The sequence below is a fragment of the Bos indicus x Bos taurus genome, chromosome 3, assembly GCF_003369695.1.
Source record: "Bos indicus x Bos taurus breed Angus x Brahman F1 hybrid chromosome 3, Bos_hybrid_MaternalHap_v2.0, whole genome shotgun sequence".
Lineage (NCBI taxonomy): Eukaryota > Metazoa > Chordata > Mammalia > Artiodactyla > Bovidae > Bos > Bos indicus x Bos taurus.
In genome coordinates, this window is record NC_040078.1 from 103,525,839 (window position 1) to 103,547,737 (window position 21,899).

General features: G+C 43.5%; 1 protein-coding gene and 1 pseudogene across 2 annotated transcripts; both read right to left on the minus strand.

Moving 5' to 3' along the window:
* Positions 1-1,105: 1,105 nt before the first annotated feature.
* ERMAP (erythroblast membrane associated protein (Scianna blood group)) lies at positions 1,106-21,002 on the minus strand. Of its 2 annotated transcripts, none has more exons than XM_027537580.1 (10): positions 20,777-21,002; positions 12,172-12,261; positions 9,478-9,594; positions 8,786-8,818; positions 7,756-7,788; positions 5,642-5,662; positions 4,858-4,878; positions 4,736-4,762; positions 4,583-4,609; positions 1,106-3,006 (listed from the first exon to the last, which is right to left on the minus strand). In XM_027537580.1, exons 2-10 carry the CDS (start codon positions 12,254-12,256, stop codon positions 2,282-2,284), a joined length of 1,089 nt encoding a protein of 362 aa, XP_027393381.1. In that variant the 5' UTR covers positions 12,257-12,261; positions 20,777-21,002; the 3' UTR covers positions 1,106-2,281. The 2 variants fall into 2 exon arrangements, with proteins under 2 accessions (XP_027393381.1, XP_027393380.1); XM_027537579.1 differs by having other exon boundaries at positions 20,774-21,001.
* Positions 14,260-18,305, minus strand: LOC113890041 (annotated as a pseudogene).
* Positions 21,003-21,899: the final 897 nt, after the last annotated feature.

Below are 21,899 nucleotides of genomic sequence, written 5' to 3' on the forward strand. Positions count from 1 at the left end.
AAAGTCCCTGCACAGGGATTTTTCTGAGTGCTACTTAGTTAAACTTGACTTTTGTTCATCAATTCAAACACAACAAGACCACTATCCAGGATTAAGACTTTTTTCTTTCAGGTTTAATTTTTTAAAAATCTAATCACTGCAGATGGTGATTGCAGCCATGAAATTAAAAGACGCTTACTCCTTGGAAGGAAAGTTATGACCAACCTAGATAGCATATTCAAAAGCAGAGACATTACTTTGCCAACAAAGGTCCGTCTAGTCAAGGCCATGGTTTTTCCAGTGGTCATGTATGGATGTGAGAGTTGGACTGTGAAGAAAGCTGAGCGCCAAAGAATTGATGCTTTTGAGCTGTGGTGTTGGAAAAGACTCTTGAGAGTCCCTTGGACTGCAAGGAGATCCAACCAGTCCATTCTAAAGGAGATCAGCCCTGGGTGTTCTTTGGAAGAAATGATGCTAAAGCTGAAACTCCAGTACTTTGGCCACCTCATGCAAAGAGTTGACTCATTGGAAAAGACTCTGATGCTGGGAGGGATTGGGGGCAGGAGGAGAAGGGGACAACAGAGGATGAGATGGCATCACCGACTCAATGGACATGAGTCTGAGTGAACTCCGGGAGTTGGTGATGGACAGGGAGGCCTGGCGTGCTGCAGTTTATGGGGTCGCAAAGAGTCAGACACGACTGAGCGACTGAACTGAACTGAACTGAATCAAATATGTAGACTAAAATTCTACAATCCTCTCACATCTTCAAGGTATTTCAGTGCAAAGAGAAAAAAGAGTATTGTCTTCAGAGACAGATACACTAGGTTTATAAACCCAGTTCTACCACCTTGCATTATTTCCTTCCCTTATAAAATCCCTGGCTGAATTACTGTAAGAATTAAATAAGTTAACATATGTAATACTTCTACCACCACAAATGTCAGTTCTCTTTCCTGTTGGTAAGTTTTCTTGGGTGCAACCAGTGTGAACAATGTGAATCAGTTTTAAGACTGGGATAGTCACAAATTATGGTTGAAACTAAATATGGATGAGTGAAATATAAATTGCCCACATACACTACGACTTTATAAATGGATATAAATGAAATACTGAGAAGGCAGACTCAGAAATAAAACTGTGGCTTTATTTTTAACTGTGGTTAAACTCTCATGGGTGGAATCAAGGCTCTTCAAAAGCAGTCTTGTAATGTGCCTTTTGCTTATCAGCCCAAAGCCTTTCCCCACAACTTCTCATTCCCAATGAAAATAAGAGCATGCCAAATACCAAGCTTTTATTTAAGGACTGTACAAAAGCAAACAAAAAATTCCTCTCTGAATCTCAGAGGGGATTCAAAAGGATCAGTGTAACACAGGGCCTCACTCACAGCTGCTTTTTCAAGGCCACACACAGCTGGGCTACTCTGTATGAAGCCTTGCTTCCTATCTTCCTGATGGTGATCCTTAGGTTTTTCAAAATTAAGGTTACGGCTACCACGTTTAAAGTCCCCATACCTGGCTATCACCAAGTTAGCTTTGAAAACATTCTCTGGTGGCTCAAATGGTAAAGAATCTGCCTGCAATGTGGGTGACCTAGGTTCCATCTCTGGATTGGGAAGATTTCCTGGAGGACGTCATGGCAACCCACTCCAGTATTCTTGCCTGGAGAATCCCCATGGACGGAAGAGTCTGCAGTCTATAGGGTCGCAAAGAGTCGGACACAACTGAGTTACTTAACACACCCATATATTAGTTCTGCTTGTCACCAAAGTATGTTGTAGATAGCATCAAGGAAATAGAAAACAATGACTTTCTTTTTTTAAATCCCTCTGGCCCTCTGCTCTATATTCCAGAAGAAAGAAGAAACAGTACGTGATCCAAAAAAAGTTTGGTTAGAGGCCTGAACTGAGAAAAGGAGAAAAGCAATTCTTGATGTGATAAGTCAGGACTGGGCATCCTAACTTCATAACTACAAGCCTGAGTGCAGGATGAGGCAGGATGAAGGCTTTTAAGAAGCCCCTTGAGTACAGAGTCCCTATATCTCAGTGACACACATTTTACACTGTCACCTAAACCTAATCTGATTGTTCATTTGGTTTTCAAGAATTCTTCCAGGGCAATAGAAACTTCAAGTTCCCAGAAATTCTAAAACTGAGCCCTGGGAGAAAGGTGGTGCAAGAGAAACCATAAAGGGGTTTGGGTTGGGTGAAAGGAGAGGAGATGGTCCAGAATCACTGGGCCAGAAGACTGAAGTCCAGGGCACTGGGCTAGAGAGTCTGAGAATCAGGTGACGAGGCCCATCCCTAAAAAGAAGGAACCTTGAGCCCCTGAAGGGCTGGGCCAAGGTCAGAAGACCAGGACAGGATCATATCTCTGAGTGGGATGAGCTCTGATGCCTGAGCAGGGAGCAAGAAAGGGTCCACTTGCAGGGCCACATCTCCATTAGCCTGGCCTTTTTCTTCTGTGTTGGGGACAGTTGATTCCTCTGGTTTCTGGAGTTCAGAACAGATAATTAGAGGTGCCGTGTTTTTCCCTCCATCATGAAGGCAAGGTTCAAAGAAAGGGCGGAGGGGGCCGGAGAAACTGTGGGTGAAAGTAAAGATGTGGGACTGGTTGGTCACGTTGTAGAAGGAGATGACTCCTGCTTCATAGTCCAGGAAAATCCCCACGCACCTCATGGGCTCTTTCAGGCGGAAGGAGGTCTGCGGGGATGTGAGGGCCTCGTACTCATTCCCGTGATTCTGTCGCAGGAGCCAGTGTCCGTTGGCGGGCGAGGCGGTGACCTTCCCCTTCCTGCTCACTGACTCACTACACACCCCCAGGGCCCATTTGGTCTTGTCTGCCACAGACACCTCCCAGTAGTGACAGCCAGCTATGAAGTACTCGGAGCCCAGGACGCTGACAACGAAGTCAAATCGCTCGGGATTGTCGGGCACGGGCTGCCTTGTGTCTCCAAGCTTCACACACTTGCGGTCCTCAGACAGGATGAGTTTGGGATGCGCTGTATCTGGGTCCAGGGTCACAGTCACTGCAGAGAGTCACAGAGAGATGAGGTTTAGGAAGCTAAGTCTCCAGCGACCTCTGAGTAGCTGTGGAGGGAATAATCATCTCTAGGTCTGCAACCATGGTGCCCTCATCCCCACATGTCCTGGAACTAAAAAAAAATACATTGTCCAGTCTTCTAGATCTACTCGTGGATTAAGTAAAAGAGGGCAAAGTTTTTCATCTGTCTGTGAAGCTGTCTTAATCCTTAAGAAATATTGCCTTTGTCTTTGCTGGTCCAAAGGACTCTCACATATGAAAATAAACAAGTTTTGATGTTAGACCCAGTAGCGTGATAGCATATTGGAGCCCCAGCTATGTCTTACACTAGTTATGTGATACTGGGCTTGTTATTCATCTCTAAACCTTCATCTGTAAAGTGGGAATAATAGCAACACCAATGTTGGAGAGTTGTTGTGCAGATTTGATGAGCTAATGCACTAGATAATGAGTGTGTGATGCTCATTTTCTTAACTAAAATTATTGCTTATAATCATCATCTTAAAATGCTAATGTAGAGAGATAACTTCCTTAAAATTATGGATTAGGAGGGTGACAATGAATCTCCTTCCTTCCCCAAGTCAAAAAACAGGCTCATTTTGGAGAGTTAAATCCACAAAATGCACACTCAGTTAAGCAGTGGGAATGAATCAGACTGGGAGAGTGAAAAGGGTTTGTGAGTTCCCAGAATGTCAATAGAGGTGACCCGGTGTTTTCTCAATGGGCCGACTCATGGATTCTATTGATCCTGCCTAAACAAAAACCTTCTGAATGGAAGGGGGATGAGCATCTTGGAAAACACAGGAAGGGCAGAAGAGCAGTGAAAATAACAGGTCTCATTCAAACAGCAACAAAAAATGTGATCTATGAAAAAAATTGAAGAGATGTGCAAATCTTTTCAAATAAAACTATGAAACCTTTTTGTAGTCTACATTGCTGGGGCTGCTGCCCAACTCACTCTCTTCTCTGAGAAGCACCACTCACCAAGGAAACGGATCTTCAGAGAAAGAAGGATGTGGCAGATGCGCAGAAAGAGACAGGAGCACTGACTAGCTGTCCAGTAGTGGGAAAGGAAGGAGTGCTCAACCTGAAAGCACAGGAGAGACTACAGGAAAAGACGAATAGACTTGACCACAGAAAAATAAAACACTCATGCTTCAAAAGAGGACATTAACATGCGAAAGAAAAACTCAGAAACATACTGTGTGAAAAATACGACCAAGGGTTAATACTGCAAGAAGTCCCCACAAATTGAAAAGTAGCCAGAATAGGACAGGAGCAGACAAGTCACAGAGAGAAAATACAAATAACCAATGAACCTAAGAAAAATCTCAAAAATCATAAAATACCCTTAAGAAGAGTAAACCAAATATTTATCAGTGTTTTTAAAAGAAAGGAGACTTTCTAAATCTAAATTTGATCCTCCCAAAATAAAAGATTGTCAAAATTTGAATTACAGATAAACAGATTAGATTTAAAATTTGTTAAAATTACAGTCTGCCTCCTAAAGGAACAGAGTCATGGGCTCTCAACTGTGGATCCATCTGACTGGTGTACCTTACCAAAGTGCAGCCGGGCCCTTCTCCAGCCTGAAAGACAGAAAAAAAAGGCATTGTTAGAGTGATGGAGAAATAAATGGAGACTTTCTGATACAGGGTGGGGGTGGGGAATGGTGGAAGGATGAGTAGGGGCTGGATGGGGAAAGTGCATCTCACCTGAGTTTGCTGCAGCTCTTTTTAACTCTACAAAAGAAGAAACACAGAGAATGAGTTTTCATTGGAAGCAGAATCAGCAGGAAAGAAGATGTTATGGCAGTTATAAGAGCAGGGTTACTTACTCAGTTCTCTCCGGAGTTTCTCTAGAGAATAAAAACAATTTGACAAATCAGAATGAGGGCTTCTACATGCCTGTGATGCTCCAGTCCCATCCCAACCACACTCCTAGAGCAGATCCTTCCCCCATGACAGTGTTTCAACCGCAATGACTCCCAGCCCGGGTCCCCAGCGATAATGCAGAGGGTCAGCAAGTTCCTATGGGAGCCAAAATGACCTGCAGACTGAACGTACAACGCATCTCACGTAAATGTATACAATGTTGTGGGAGAAAAATAAAATATAGATTCATTTAAAACTGGTATTGAATTTCCATTAGATTTGCTAATGCATATTTTCTCAGTGTGAAATCATATAGATACGTCACGTGTTTGAGGATTTGGGGTAGTTGTTGTTATAACGAGGTTCTCATACATGAAAGGGTAGAGAAGCACTGCTCCGTATATTCACTTGAATGAGGATCCATCTACCTCGGATTCCACCTAACCGAATGTCATGCCTGAGTGATAGCAGTGTCTTCCTGATGACTTCACCTGGAGGAGGTACCTCTCTTCTTGCTAAAACATGTCCTTTTTAGAGACCAGATAACAACTGTGCAGGAAACAGGAGCAGGGAATATTTGAGAAAAAAAAAAAAAAAGAGGCCTTTATGAAGCCAAAAAGTTCCCAACCCATATGCTTTAAGTACCCTTGCCCCCTCTCTTCTGCCCAGGAGGTGAATCTGGGACTCTCATCCTAAAACAAAGATGTCTGCAGAAGGTTTGGAGCACAGATGAGAAGCAGAACTTACTGAGGGCTTTATGGAGTCGTCCTAGAAAACAGAGAAAGAAGCACAAGTGAGCAGGAGGGCTCATCATGCCACCCCCGCACCGCCCCCCCACCCCCCCCCCCCCGCCGGTGGAAAAAATGATGATGATCCCATCAGCCCCCAGTCCAGTCACATCTCCCTAAGGGCAGATGTGGAAATTCACTAGTGCCCGTTCCACTTTCCAGATGACCTGGACTACCCTGACTGTGGTTCCTCTTCCCTTCCCTTTGTCTGTCTGGTTTCCTTTCCGCTGTCTGTATGAATTTTTCCATATGTTTTTAACTAGTGTCCATAAGTGTATGCCTTGCTGCTCTTTTATAACTGTTGGGCTTCCCTGGTGGCTCAGATGGTAAAGAATCTGCCTGGAATGCAGGAGACCTGGGTTTGATCCATGGATCAGGAAGATCCCCCGGAGAAGGGAATGGCTACCCACTCCAGTATTCTTCCCTGGAGAATTCCTTGGACAGATGAGCCTGGTGGGCCAGAGTCCCTGGAGTTACAGAGAGTCAGACATGACTGAACACGCCGTAATATCTATGGTGTAAAACCAGCTGAAGACCCACTGTCCACTTACTGACATGTTCTTTTATTCTCTACAGTAGCCCTCCCTGAAGAACTGTGACCCCAGGAGGTCTGGGACATGTGCATATGCTTCTGTGCTGTGGGGGAGTGCCTCCAGCTTCTCTGGAAGGGTCACCCGTCCACGTTTCCACTCAGCACTGGCCCCACCACAGAGCTGAAGTTATTCATCTGAGTTTACTGTCAGCCTTGTGCTAAGGGCTGGGCATGCATTAGGTGCTGGGCGTTGGGACAGTGAAGCTGAATATGATACAGCCTCCCAACAAGACAGTATTTTATCATTCTCACTACCAACAGCCTCCATTCATTGTGTCCTGTTCTTATGACGTAGGTCTTGAATCCTCTCAACAATGTGAGGTGCATATAATGATTATTCCCATTTTACAGAGTGGTGGCCTGGGGCTCAGAGGGACATGGAAATTTGTCCAGATTATCCAGCTAGTAAGTGGCCGAGGAGGCAGGATTCACACGCAAGTCTGTCTGACTCCTAGCTGGAGGCTTTCATACTACCCCACACTGTCCCTTCCCTTCTAGGACAGGATGGTCATTGCACGGTCATTGCATCCTTGAGGCTGCATCCCACACTTTAACCAGCCCGGAGGAGATGAGATGGGGGAAGGGAGGAGATGCCGAAATCATTGCATGTGGAGCCATTTCTGAGCTAGAAGACAATGATTTGTCTTCCCAGATAGATTTTCAAAGGGCAGAGTCCCACCTGCTTTTTGAATCCAGGGTTCTATCTTTTACCCTCAGTGGCCCAGAGCAAGCATTTAATTAATGAAGACAAAATGGTAATAAGAGAAAGGTTTCAGGAATTGTAACAGGAGGGTGTTTTTTTTTTTAAGTTGTCTTTGATAATACTGAAAACAATCAGGTGAGAGGATTTATTATCACAGTTTTACAGATGAGGAAACCAAACCTCAGAGTAGTAAAGTGACTTAAGCCAGGCCTGTAAGTGGCAGATCTGAACCAGCTGCTGCTGACTCCAGCACCTACGATCCTCCCACTGTATCGCACCACCTCTGTCGATGCAAAGTTTGTATGGATCCTTGAGATTCTCGTACACCCTGTAATACCTTGTTTTAAAAAAAAAAATTGGGACCTGTACCACACAGCCTGCAAGGTCTTAGTTCCCCAACCAAGGATCACATCTGTGCCTCCTGCATTGGAAGTGCAGATTCTTAACCACTGGACCGCGAGGGAAGTCCCCCATATACCATTTTAATATATTTTTACATAGTATATAGATCTTCTTTTTAGGTGATTGGTGGAAAAGCCAATGAATGGACCAATGAACTCTGACCACAGGCGTCCCCTCACCCATAGCTACCAACCCTTGATACTGGAAAGCAAAGTCCAATAATACGAACAGAGGAGATATGTGTGGGGAGTGTGTGCGTGTGTATGCACATACACACATGTATATTGTATGTTTAACAAGCGACTGTCAGCATTTATGTAGAAGGAGAAAAAATATGCTATCTGTTCCCTGCCCTTTATGCTATACATATAATTACCTTTTTCTTTTGCATGGTCTGAGAGAAGATTTTCTAGAGGAAGGAAAGTAAAAGGAAATGAGATTCTATGCCATTTTCTTGAGGATCCCTGCTTCTTACTGAGTTTAGGGCTCTTGAACATATCCTCCTCTACCTCCACCTCCTCCTCCCTGATCCAGGCCCTCATCACCTCCCATCAGGATGCCAGAAAGAGTGGCCCAAATTGCCCTCACGTTCTGTCTCCTCCCTCTGGTCTCCTTTCAACACAGCAGCCAGAGAGAGCTTTCTGGAAGCATAGTTCTGGTCGGGATATCCCACTCACAGCTTCACCACTGCTCCAAGGAGAAAGATGAAGACCTTCATGGGATCCCCAGGGCCTCACACGCTGGTCCCTGGCTCACTCTGCAGCAGCATCTGCTGCCACCTTCCCCTCACTCAGGCACCATGTCTCTTTCTCAAGCTCTTCTGCTGTGGGTGGCTTTCTGTGCTCCCTTCCCCCATGTCAGTCCATCCTCCAGGCCAAACATCACTTCCTTTGGAAAGTCCTCTTCTATCCCTGAAGTCTGGTTAGTTTCACCCAGTCACCGTCTCTCCAGCCTTCAGAACTTCCATCTGTGGCATCTGTCTCACTATTAAAGCCAGGTGTACCTCCCTGACGGGATCAAAGCTTCCAAGAAGGCAAAGACTGTGCCCACTTTCACTCACCATCGTGTCACAAGCATCTGGTATAGTCTGAACCACTTAGTAGAGAATTATCAATTATTTGTTGAATGAATAAACGTGTCCCCTGTCTTAGACCTACATGACTCTTCCAGAATCAGATCAAGCCATGGGTTCACAGACAAAATCACCAAACACATTGGAAGGCAAGAGATTACAAAAAAGAATCATCAGAAAGTGGAAATGACAGGTGCTGATCCCCCACCCCACTACTGTCACCAGCAAGGACAGCAGATGCCAGGATCTGCAGGTCCAGAATTTAGATTAGTGGGTCCCGGGGACACAAAATGAACAAACGGAGAAACATCTCCACCCAGCCCAGGACACTTACCTACCTCCATCGCATGTTCATAGAGAAGCCTCTCTGGAAGGGAGAGAGAGAGATGTGAGCTTAAGGAAGGGTCTTTTCCTTTTTTTTAAGGAAGGCCCTTTTCTAACACCCACTCCAGTGTTCTTGCCTGGAGAATCCCAGGGACGGAGGAGCCTGGTGGGCTGCCATCTATGGGGTCGCACAGAGTCGGACACGACTGATGTGACTTAGCAGCAGCAGCAGCAGCTTTTCTAACAAACAGAGCTGTCCACAGGTGGCCTGAGCAGGATTTTGCTCCCTGTCACTATGAGTGTCTGACCATTAGAAAGGATTAGAGGGTCTTCAAACCATCAGATGCAGAAAGGAGTGTTGGATTATGTGATTTTTCAAAGTCCTTTGCAACCCTGAGAGCCATGAAATGCAACCCTATTAAGGGTTTCATCCAATGGATACAACTGGAGTTCTTAATTAATTAGAAGATTGGCATGATGTGTTATGTGCTAATTTCTCTAAAGATGAGAATTCACAGCCCTGCCCAGGAGCTTCCTATTGATCCGCTCTGCAATGTGGACTCCGAGAGCATGGCTTTACCAGTTTTCTCCCAGACAACCTACCGATAACTGTTGAATCTGTGTCGGCATCCTCCCAGCCTTTCCCTAGAGAGTCTGCAGTACTATTTCCTGCCAGTCTGGGCTCCCTTACCACTCAGTTACCTTTTGACCTTCTTTGCTTCCAGATGATGTAAATGCCCACCATGATGAAAATCCCCAGAACAGGTAGGATCACAGTAAGAGCCACGGCTGATGGCGAGAAGCTCCCTGGAGATTCGGCTGAAACAGAAACCACCTGTGACCACCCACTCAGAGCTTCTCCCATGCCAAGGGCCCCACTTTGAATGGCAGGTGTCTCAGGCACATCCCACAGCCTTTGTCACCTCAAGAGACACCTTAAGCCAAGATGGTGAGGGGCTCTGCTTCTCTCAGCAACTCAAAGCCCAGATGATCAAGGGATGACTTTAAAGTGAGATGTTTATCTCTCAGGATTGGTTTCAATGACCCTGCCTGAAGACAATGAGTCAAACTCAGCAATTTGGACTTCCCTGGTGGTCCAGTGGTTAAGAATCCTCCTGCCAATGCAGAGGACACAGGTTCGATCCCTGTTCCAGGAAGATTCCACAGGCCATAGGACAACTAAGCCCGTGCATCACAACTACTGAGCCAATACTCAGGAACTACTGAAGCCTGGGCACTCTACAGCCTGTGCTTTGCAACAACAGAAGCTGCCACAATGAAAAGCCCGAGCACCAAAACTAGAGAGCAGCCTCTGCTCACCACAACTACAGAAAGCTGATGGGCAGCAAGGAAGACACAGCACAGCCAACAATAAAGTAAATTTAAAAAAAAACTCAGCATCTAGGGACTTCCCTGGTGGTCCAGTGGATAAGACTCTTTGTTTCCAATGCAGGGGGCATGGGTTCAATTCCTTATTTGGGAGCTAAGATCCCACATGTTGTGCAGCATGGTCAAATAAATTTAATTTAAAAAGAATAAAAGGTGTTAGACAAGACAAAAAAAAAAAACAACTCAGCACCTAAACCACAATCTCACCCTACCCTATATGGAAAAACTACCCAGAGACTTTGCAGAACTGGAGGTGTGCCCTCAGGAATCCCCTATCATCTTGTGAGCACCCACCTGCTTCCCCTTCAAATCCTCACTCCAGGATAGAACAGCCGTCAGTAAACCCTTTTCCCTGAGCCCTATTGGCCAGGGCAAACCAATTTCAATAGAGCTACGGCAGCAAGCCAAATGTCTAAGCAGGAGAGAAAGGAGAAAGGAGAGACAAAGTGGAGAAGGAAATAACAGCAGAAGAGGCTCTTTGACAAGCGGCGAAGAGCATAAGCTGGATGCGAGTCTTTCGCTCAGCACTGCATGACCCCAGGCCAGAGACTGAGGCTCACCAAGCCTGGCCTGCCAACTCTATTGCATTGGGTTCTTGGGAGATTTAATGAGATCAGGTACTTAGCTCTTAGTGAGAGACAGTGACAGTAATAAGAGAAGCGGGGGAGAGAGAAAAGACAAAAGAGATTGGCAGAGATCCATGACTCCTCCCCATCTGGGACCCAAGACCACAGTCTTTCTTGGCTCTAAAACCACTCTGCTCTGCCACAGGGCTCCATGTTTCAAGAGTCTTTAAAAGAGTCATACCCTTTTGACCCATTAATTCTACTTCCAGAAACACATTCTAAGAAAACAATCAGAATCACTTCCCAAAATGTGTGCTAAGATGTGCATTGCACCATTTATTATAATATAAGGAAAAAATAGAAACCTTCAGATGTCTAGAAATGGAGATCTGAATAATTGTATTATGCTATAACCACACAATGAAATACTATGCAGCCCTTAAAAACCATGCTGCAGAGAATGACTTAAGGACATGGGTGAACAATGTTCATGGCATTGTAAATGGAGGGAAAAATAAACCTGAGCAGAAGAATACATACACGTAAACACATAAACACACAGAGATACAGACATACAAGAAAGTCTTCAAAGAAATCCCTCCACTATATACGTATGTATAGACATATATAGTGTGTATATATATTATATATAGTGTGTAGACATATGTATGTCTATATATATAGATCTATGTAAAACTGAATCACTTTGCTATACATCTGAAACTAACACAACATTGTAAATTAACTATGTTTCAGGTTTTTTAATGGTTAAAAAAAAAAGAAATGCCCCCAAATGTTAGCAGTTGTTCTTTCCAATTTATGAGGTTCTAGGTCATTTAGCGGAGAAGGCAATGGCAACCCACTCCAGTACTCTTGCCTGGAAAATCCCATGGGCGGAGGAGCCTGGTAGGCTGCAGTCTATGGGGTCACTAAGAGTCGGACACGACTGAGCAACTTCACTTTCACTTTTCACTTTCATGCATTGGAGAAGGAAGTGGCAACCCACTCCAGTGTTCTTGCCTGGAGAATCCCACAGACAGAGGAGCCTCGTGGGCTGCCTGCCGTCTATGGGGTCGCACAGAGTCGGACATGACTGAAGCGACTTAGCAACAGCAGCAGCAGGTCATTTAGGGTTTTCTTTAAAATGTTCTGTATTTTTTCAAATTGTCCACAATAAACATTTGTTATTGACAGTATTTTAAAAACCCCCAAATTGCTTTCTTAAGTTTCAACTAGCATAGGAGTTTTCTCTGGAACCACCAGGGACTTCAAGCTTTTTTCCTACCCTGCATTTATCTCCTATGACCATGGCTACGGTCTTCTCTTGGCCGAGGGCCACGCTGCAGATGGTGCAGTACACATTCCCCAGAGTGCTGTCCCTGACTCTGTTGGACACCTTTGCCCAATGTCCCAGGCAGGGAAGAGGTTCAGAAACTCTTACCTGACATGTGCAAAGGCAGCTGGAGGAAGACCAGTGTGATGAAGCATCTGGAGAGCCAGGAGCCTGAGTAACTTGGCATCTTCATCCAAACTAGGAGGACAGACACAGGGAGACATCAAAAGGAGTCAGTGAGCTTGATGTGAGAAAGGGTACCACCCAGCAGATGAGGCGGAGATGGAGGTTGCATAGAGTATGCTCCGGTGTCACAGAAACAAGGTGTCTAATCCCAGCTCTGCTGCTTAGCTCCATGTAAGCTGAGTCTCTGGGACTCAGTTTCTCCATCTTTGAAATGGGTATACTTACTGTGCCTCCTGGCAAGATTATTATGAAGACTGAAGGAGGCTGGCAACACAGAGGCTGGCACCATGGTTTAGTCTATAAATGCCTTTAGTGGGGACAGGAGGGTGAGACACCAACTATGAGTTAGAGAGCACAGGGAGGAGTCTGGAAGAATGAGAACTTATATCCAGAACTAGCCAGATAAACGTGGTAAGGACTGAGTGTTTTTGCGTTTAGTGTCCCAGGTCAGGCTTGGAAAGTGCCTGTTGCAAGCCGATCATGGGCCCACGATGTGGCCCGAAGCACTTCCCTGACAGCTTTTCAAGTCTGACTGTTGGAAAACAAGAAACCAAGGCAGTGAGGTCCCTTCATTTCATCATGAAGGCACTAATTCTACAATTTCAGCATCTGGAGTTAGAAAGACCTGGGCCCAAGGCATAGCTCCATCCATGCATTAGTTCTGTGTCCCTGGGAAAGTTGTCTTTTTTTTTTTTTTTTTTTTTGATAGTGCTGTGCTGCCATGGGGAATTTCTTTGTTCCCTAACCAGGAATCAAACCCATGCCCCCTGCAATGTAAGCCCTGAGTCTTAACCTCTGGACTGCCAGGGAAGTTCTTAACGTACAAAGGGAGGACCTTCTTCACTTGCCAATGTGAGGGTTCAAGGAAATGATGCATGTAGAGCACCTGTCACCAATACCCGTTGTTATTATTACTAAACTGAAAGAGACCAATCATCCCTGGGAGGTGTGGGTCACCATCTGCACTTGCTATTGTCTGAAATTCCTTGTTGTTTTTCAGTCGCTAAGTCATGTCCAACTCTTTGCAACCCCATGGACTACAGCACTCCAGGCTCCCCTGTCCTTCACTATCTCCCAGAGTTTGCTCAAATTCATGTCCATTGAGTCGGTGATACCATTCAACCATCTCATCCTCTGTCTCCCCCTTCTCCTCCTGCCCCCAGTCTTTCTCAGCATCAGGGTCTTTTCCAATGAGTTAGCTCTTTGCATCAGGTGGCCAAAATATTGGAGCTTTAGCTTCAGCATCAGCCCTTCCAGTGAATATTCAGGGTTGATTTCCTTTAGGATGGACTGATTTGATCTCTTTGCTGTCCAAGGGAGTCTCAAGAGTCTTCTCCAGCACCTCAGTTTGAAAGCATCAGCTCTTCAGTGCTCAGCCTTCTTTATGGTCCAACTCTCACATCTGTACATAACTACTGAAAAAACCATAGCTTTGACTACATGGACCTTTGTCGGCAAAGTGATGTCTCTGCTTTTTAATACACTGTCTAGGTTTGTCATAGCTTTCCTTCCAAGGAGCAAGTGTCTCTCAGTTTCATGTCTGCCATCAAGAAATTCCTTGGTCAGGAAACAAATCTTTCATGCCACCCCTGGGGTTGAAGTGCAAATGCAAACCCTCAAAGAAGAGAGAATCTATCTCTTACATTCTCTTCAAGATTTCAAATCTTTTCCAAAAAGTCACAAGGCTGGGTCCCTGCAGGTCTTGGGAAATGGCAAAATGGAGCTTGGAGTGGGTAGGACGGTCAAAGCAAGGTTGTGAAACTGAAGATGGACTCAAGATTTGAACACATTTCCAGTTCTGTTTATCTCATGGCAAACAGCATACTGGTTTAGGGTTCTATTGTTAGTTTTTGCTTTAAAATTGTGATGCATGCATATAACAACTATGCATAGGGACTTCCCTGGTAGTCCAGTGGTTAAGAGTCCACCTTGCAATGCCGGGGACACAGGTTCTATTCCTGGTCAGGGAATTAAGAACCCAACCGCAGCTGAGCAACTGAGCCTACGCGCCACAGCTAGAGAGTCCGTGCACCACAGCTAAAACCCGATGCAGCCAAATAAATAAATATTTTTACAAAAATTATGCATCGTCTGATACAATTTAGGGAGAAGATGCTTAGAGAAAAGTCAAGAATGCAGACATTAAGCAGTGGTTATTTCTAAGAGTGGGAGAGGAGAACAAAGATGATCTTTACGGTTTTCTCTGTGTATTTTCTAAATTATCTACCTTGAATGTGTATAACTGTGATTATCAGGAAATAAATCTATTAAAAGAAGCAGTAGGAGGATGACCAGGAAGAAAAGGAGAAAAAGGAGGAGAAATAGAGTTCACTTTGGGCAAAGGAACACACAGTCCAGGAGGCACCTCTCTCATTCTTGCTATTGGTGATTTGTGTCTCTTTTTTCTTGATCAGTCTGACTAGAGGTTCATCAATTTTATTGATCTCAACGAATCATCTTTTGGTTTCATCTATTTTCTCTAATGTTTTTCTGTTTCTTATTGTATTCGTTTTTGCTCAGATCTTTATTAATTCCTTTCTTCTGCTTACTCCGGATTTAATTTGTTCTTCTTTCCTTGTTGCTTAGGTCAATGATCTGTGATCTTCTTTCCTAATGTTGTCACTTAGTACAATACAGATGACTATATTACTCATCTTTCCTAATATAGTCATTAGTCATTTAGTCACAAATTTATCCTTAGGAATTGCTTTAGTGACATCCACCAAATCTTGATATGCAGTGGTTTTCATTTTTGTTACAGTCAGAATACATTCCATACTTCTGATTAAATTCAGGCATCCGTGGACCCAGGATACACGGAAGAACCAGGTGGAGAGAGGCATTTTAGGGTGACAGTGAGACAGTAGGGCTCTGAGCCTGAGTCACCACTTACCAACCCATTGTTTAAGCAGAACTTCTAAGCCTCAGTCTCTGTCTTTGTGAAATTGTGAATAAAGACAGTGCTCATTTCAAGAAGTAAAAAAGGAAAAATGTTCTAATTTCCTTTTAATTTCTTCTTTGAATTAAATGTGTTATCTAGTTTCCAAATATTTGAAATTTTTTGAGATGACTTTCTGTTAGTTTCTTTTTTCCCTTTAGCTCACGTTTCATAGAAACTACAAAAGATTAGAAGTGATACCCTACTACTATGCACCCTACTACTGAACACATCAGTTGGCCTGCCCCATAACACAGCTCAGGTCATTCCGTCCAGAGGAAGAGAGGCTTGCCTCCCCAGCTCCTGCAGGAAAGGCCTGTCCTGTACCATACCACATCTAGAATGAGTGTAAGGTCTTGGTTTGAAGCATGGCAGTAGGACAAAGGAGGTTTTGTTCTCAAGGCCCTCTACTGCAACCTGGCCCTAAAATGGCCCAGGGCTCAGTTCTACCTGGAGAAATATTCTTTGCTCTTCTGGACATCAGACTTGACGGTATTACTGCCAGGCTTCCAGCCAGCTGGGCATACTTTTCCACATGTGTCAATAAACTGAAAGTCCTGACCTAGTCTCAATGTCGCATCCACAGAGTGGCCAACAGGAAGGTCGTTGGTGGTGATCTTTCAAAGGATACCTTTATCGTCAGTAGTAAAGAGTCTGAATGAGATGCCTTCATCAGCCTTTAAGACCCCATAGTCCTGAGCAATGGTGCCCTTAGGGTCTGAGATCAAGGGAATGTTCACGGGCCCCAGTCCTCCTTGTTTCCTGGGTGCGTTAATCCACGCCAGATGACAAGAAGTGAAAATCCACAGAGACATCCATCACTTGGCAGTTGAGTCTCTCTTTTTTTAAAATTTATTTATTTTAGGCTGCACTGGGTCTTCATTGCTTCTCGAGGGCTTTTGCTAGTTGCAGCGAGAAGGGGCTGTTTTCTGTTGTGAAACAGAAAACCCCAGGCTTCTCGTTACAGACGCTTCTCTTGCTGAGGAGCGCAGGCTCTGGGGTGCACAGGCTTCGGTAGCTGTGGCATGAGAGCCCAGTAGTTGTAGCATATGGACTTTGTTTCCCCGCAGCACATGGAATCTTCCCAGACCAGGGATCGAACCCGTGTCCCCTTCTTTGGCAGGCAGATTCTTAACCACTGCACCACCAAGAAAGACGGGCAATTGAGTTTCTTCAATTCTTCTGCCATATCACTGAAAGCAATGATCTCCATGGGGTACACAAAGGTGAAGTCAAGAGGGTAAAAGAAGGACACAGCACATTTTCTCTATAGTCAGATAGGCTGATATCTTTGAATTGACCATCTGGCACAACAACTATTGCTTTGAACTGAGGGGCACGGTGCCCAGTTTTGGCATTTCCTGAAGACATATTGCTATCAGCAGTTCTCAGGCGGGAACCACAGAGACCAGTCAGGAAGAAGACACACCTCTCTTATTGATTTCTAGTTTAATCCTGTTGGGGCCAGAAAACATACTTCGTGTGGCTTCAACCCTTTGAAATGTATTTACTTATTTTATGGGCTAGTATATGGTCTATTTTGGTAAATGTTTCATGTGTATGTTGCTGTCATTGGGTAGAATGTGACTCACGTGACATGAGACTTGAGCATTTTTATTGAAGGTGTGAATGTTATTCCTCATAATCTCATATGAGAAGAGCAGAGAGTAAACTACTTGACAACATTCCCACACATCTAAGGTTAAATAAAACCAAGAGATAAAAGAAAGGCTTATGTCCCTAGTGAATTGAGGACTAGAGCCAGATGCTTGCTTTCAGTCTTGGCTTGGGCTCTCTATCTGTGTGACTTTGGAGCAAGTCACTTAAACTCTTAGGCCCTGATTTTTCATCTTAAATTGGGAGATTGACTTACATTTGCTGAGTACACTGTCAATTGGGAAGTAACAAGAGATAAGGAAATGTATTTGGCTTTTGATCCAGTAAGAAATATTCTGGAAATCTACCCTAAGGAAAGAATCTGAAATACAGAAGTTTACGTGATGCCAGTAGTATTTGTATAATAGTGAAAAACGGGACCATCTGTAAGTACATCAATAAGGAAATGACTAAGTTAATTACAGTTCATCAAGCCCATGCTTCAAATGTAAGATAATGATGTGTCAAAAGCAAAAAAAGAAAGGCCTATAAAATATGAGTAGTTATTAATCATTAAGGTGTTGGAAATATGGGCAATTTTTTCTCATCTCTATTTCCCAACTTATTAATAAAGTATGATATATTGATGAACAAATGTGTAACATGAAACTAAATTTAGCACAAAGGAAATGTATTTAATTAAAGAATTTTGACTAGATGAAGCTTTAAATCCCTTTCCCCAGCTCCATTATGCTATAATCTTGCTTCCTAAAAGGAAAAACAACATATCAAGGATGTCTAACTTTCAGTTCTCCATTCAGTTCAGTTCAGTTCAGTTGCTCAGTCATGTCCGACTCCCTGCGACCCCAGTTCTCCATTAGAAATATCCTAATTTGGAAAGTTGATACTTCAGATAACAAAACTACTGAGTTAAGAGGGGCATTATTCAAATTCTCTTTTTGAGAGAGCCTTCAGTGGGCAGAGCAATGGTAAAGGAAAACCATGTTATTCAATGGAAGTTTCCAAGCCAGATGGGAACTGGAAACTAGAAGATGGTAGAGGGGAGACAAGGCAGAAGAAAAAGACTGAAAACATAAAAGGGTAAACAGATGGTGAGGAAGAGTTTGCCATCATCAGCTGTCTAGATGTTACCTTTGCTGTAAGTCACCTGTAGGACACCAGGTCCAAAAATTGCTATATGTAAAAGAGTATTTTTCCATTGCTATTCATGTGATTTTAATTTTTTCTTGTATCCATCCTACTCTAAGGAACTTAAAGTCCTCTCTTCTTACTATCTCCCCTAGTCTTTAAAAAAATTTTATTAGAGTATATTTGATTTATAACGTTGTGTTATTTTCAGGGACACAGCAAAGTGAATCAGGTACACATATACATATGTCCACTCTTTTTAAGATTCTTTTCCCCATAGGCCATTATAGAATATCGAGTAGAGTTCCCCATGTTATACTATAGGTCCTTATTAGTTGTCTATTTTATATACTGTAGTGTGTATATGGGCTTCCTGATGGCTCAGACGGTCAAGAACCTACCTGCAATGCAGGAGACCCAGGTTTGATCCCTGGGTTGGGAAGATCTCCTGGAGGAGGAAATGGTAACCTACGCCAGTGTCCTTGCCTAGAGAATCCCATGGACAGAGGAGCCTGGCGGGCTATAGTCCATGAGGTCACAAAGAGTCGGCCACGACTGAAGTGAATGAGCACACACGCACAGTGTATATATATCAATTCCAATCTACCTCTCCCCCATCCTTACTCTCTGGTAACTGTAAGTTTGTTTTCTACATCTGTGACTCTATTTCTATTTTTTAAATAAATTTATTTGTACCCCCCCCCCATTTTTTAAAGATTCTACATGTAAGCAATATCATATGATATTTGTCTTTCTCTGTCTGACTTACTTCACTCAGCATGACAATCTCAGTTCCATCCATGTTGCTGCAAATGGCATTATTTCATTCTTTTTAATGACTGAGTAACAGTCCAGTGTGTATATGTACATCTGTATCCATTTCTTTGTTGATGGATATTTAAGTTGCTTCCATATCCTGGCTACTGTAAATACTACTGCAGTGAACACGGGGGTGTATGTATCTTTTTAAATTATGGTTTCCTTCATGTATATGCCCAGGATTGGGATTGCTGGGTCATATGATAGTTCTATTTTTAGTTTTTTAAGGAACCTCCTTACTGTTCTCCAGGCGGCTTTATCAATTTACCCACCAGCAGTGTAAGAGGGTTCCTTTCCCTCCACATCTTTTCCAGCATGTATTGTTTGCAGAAAAAATTGTGGACAATGGCCATTCTGACCAGTGTGAGGTGAAGCCTCACTGTAGTTTTGATTTGCATTTCTCTAACAATTACTGAATTACATCTTTTCATCTGCTTTTTGACCATCTATAGTTCCCTTACCTTTGGCCTCAAATTCACTCAGGCTCTGGGAACCCTTCACACTGCCTTCTGGAAATGGGTGGTCCCTGCCCTGACAGGCACCCATGGGCAGCCAGCTCCAGCTCACCTCTAGCATAGCCCCATGATATTTCAGCTGTTTTACATTTTTTATCAAATAAAATTTATTACTTTCTCTATCCTAGTTATTTTAGAAAATCTGGAAATTACAAGGGAGAAAGGTGACCAAAACGTGTGAAATGATCTGTAATTCCTTTACCTAAAGATAATATAGTTCTTTAAATATTTTTTCTGTGTAAGTGTATAACTTTTAAAGTAGGACTATATCCTCTGGAGGAGGGAATGGCAACCCATTCCAGTATTGTTGCCTGGAGAATTCCATGGACAGAGGAGCCTGGCGGGCTATAGTCCATGGGATTGTAAAGAGTCAGACACGACTGAGCGACTAAGCACAGCACATACTGTATATGCTGTTTTCATACCCAGCATTTTTACCAAGAACTACATTATGTAGTTTTTCCCTGCCATCAAATATTCTTTTAATAATTTCAGTATTCCATCATGTATATGCAAGAATTTAAAAAACAATATAATAATTTAAAAATAACTTTTAAAATAATATTATAGAATATTCAGGTTTTCCCCAGTGCATTTCTATTATAAGCTTTGCTACAACTGGCTGTGGATTAAAGGTCGGGTTATAAGGCTTAGTTCTAGTCTTAGTTTGGCCTCTAACTATGTGACTTTGTAACTTTAAGGAAATCACAAACTCTTAGGCCTTGAGTTTCCCATCTTTAAAATGATGAGACTTTTAATTTGCACTGCCAAATTGCCCTCCAGAGAGGTCATAGCAATTTACCAAAGTGTATGAAATTGTTTTTCCACAATCTTGCCATCACTGGGTTTTAGTTTTTTTATTCTTTGTCATTTTAATGAGTAAGAAAATGGTATCTTATTAAAAATAATGATGTGTCATTTTAACTTGCACTTCTTTGATTATTCCTTTGTCATTTGAACTTTGTCAGTTACCTGTCTTTATACTTTGTCCATTTTTATATTTGGACATTTGTCTCTTAAATGGTTTCTTTAAACAATATAATTCTTCATAGAATAACAATTTTTTTTTCTATTACACATGTTGGAAATATTTTCCCCCACAGGAAATCATTCACCCTTAAGTTTGAAACAGTTTAATTTCAAAAACTTCTAAATCAGAAAAAAATATGCAACCAAAGCTCCCCTGATAAGTCCAAGCAGCTTTAGAAGACCCTGCATATATACAGATGTTCAGTCTAAAAGCACACAGCCAGGACCTGGCTTAGAGTAAGGGCTAAGTGTTAGCTGTCATATTTGACAACGATGACAGTAATAACTAAAGGAGAGTCTTTTGACAAAACCCATTGGGTCCCCTGGTCACTTGCCCCCTTTTTTGTTCCTCATTTCATCCTCTAAAATGTTCTTGCGAATATGGAGAAAGGAGATAGTTTCTCCAATGAACCTGAGGATCCCGAGAAAGTCACAGAACTGAAAAGAATGCAGAGAGGGGAGAGGGAGGAGGACTCACCACCTTTGGCACTGGGGGCCCTTTGTCCCTCACTGGCAGCACTGGAGTCTCTAAGCTGGGAACATCCTCTGCCCGTTCAGGGAGACCAGGCATCAGGCAGGAGCAGCAGGAAGGACTCCGGAGGTGGGCCTGGCAAGTTTTTCTTTTATTCTAAGGCCTGAAGCTCTCAGCCAGAGCTCCCTCTGCCACACAGTCTCTCTTCCAGCTGTTCCTAAGCACCAACAAGCCACGCCCTGCCTGTCTGCCCCTGATAAAGGAACAGAGCAAAGAGAAGGTTCCTAAAAGCAAGGAAGCCTCCCCAGCACCGCCAGGTAAGGAACAGAACCTCTGCCCCTCAGCTCCTTCTCCCATTCAAGCTAATGGCATGCTGATTGCTTTGACACGTTTTGCTCCTATCACACCCATGCTGAAAAGCTTGCTCCTCTTTACTTTCCAAATCAGAGTCAAATTGAAGACTGGTTTCAGACACCCACCAATTAGCCACCTTCTTTAACTCGCTACTTTTATCTCCAACTGCACTCTGACATGTGCTTTCTGACAAACCTGCTGACTGTCCCTCAATATGTGATAAGCCCTTTCCTGCCCATCTTGCTCCCAGAATATCCATAATTTTATGTTCATAATATACATAATGGTGTTCTTACCCACGCATTATATACCGTTACGTATTTTTGAACTTTACAAAGATGGAGCACATTGCACATGAGTTCCTGTGATTTCCTTTTTTTCACTCCACAGTAGTTTCTGAGTCTAGCAGCACCTATGGTTGCTCACACCATGTCCCCTCAGCCCACTCAGTTTCAGGGTAGCTGAGTGAGACTTGCAGGCAAGCTGCCAGCATTCCACCTCACAGCCCATAGCAGTTCTTTTCCTACCGAACTGGGAGTCTTTACAAAGTTGAGAAGGCTGTTCAGCCTGTGCGTAGCTTAAGAGTTCAGGAAAGTTAATGCCCCAGGGGGTCAAAGGGGCTTGGACTGTCAGGGATGGAAGTCAGTGGAAAATGGTCCAGCCCCACATCTCCAGAGGAACAATTCTAAGCTGTATTCTACACGATTCCTCAGGGAGTTCCCAGAAGGAATAAGGACAATCCCCACCATCATCAGTAACTCAGTAATGCACATTTTAT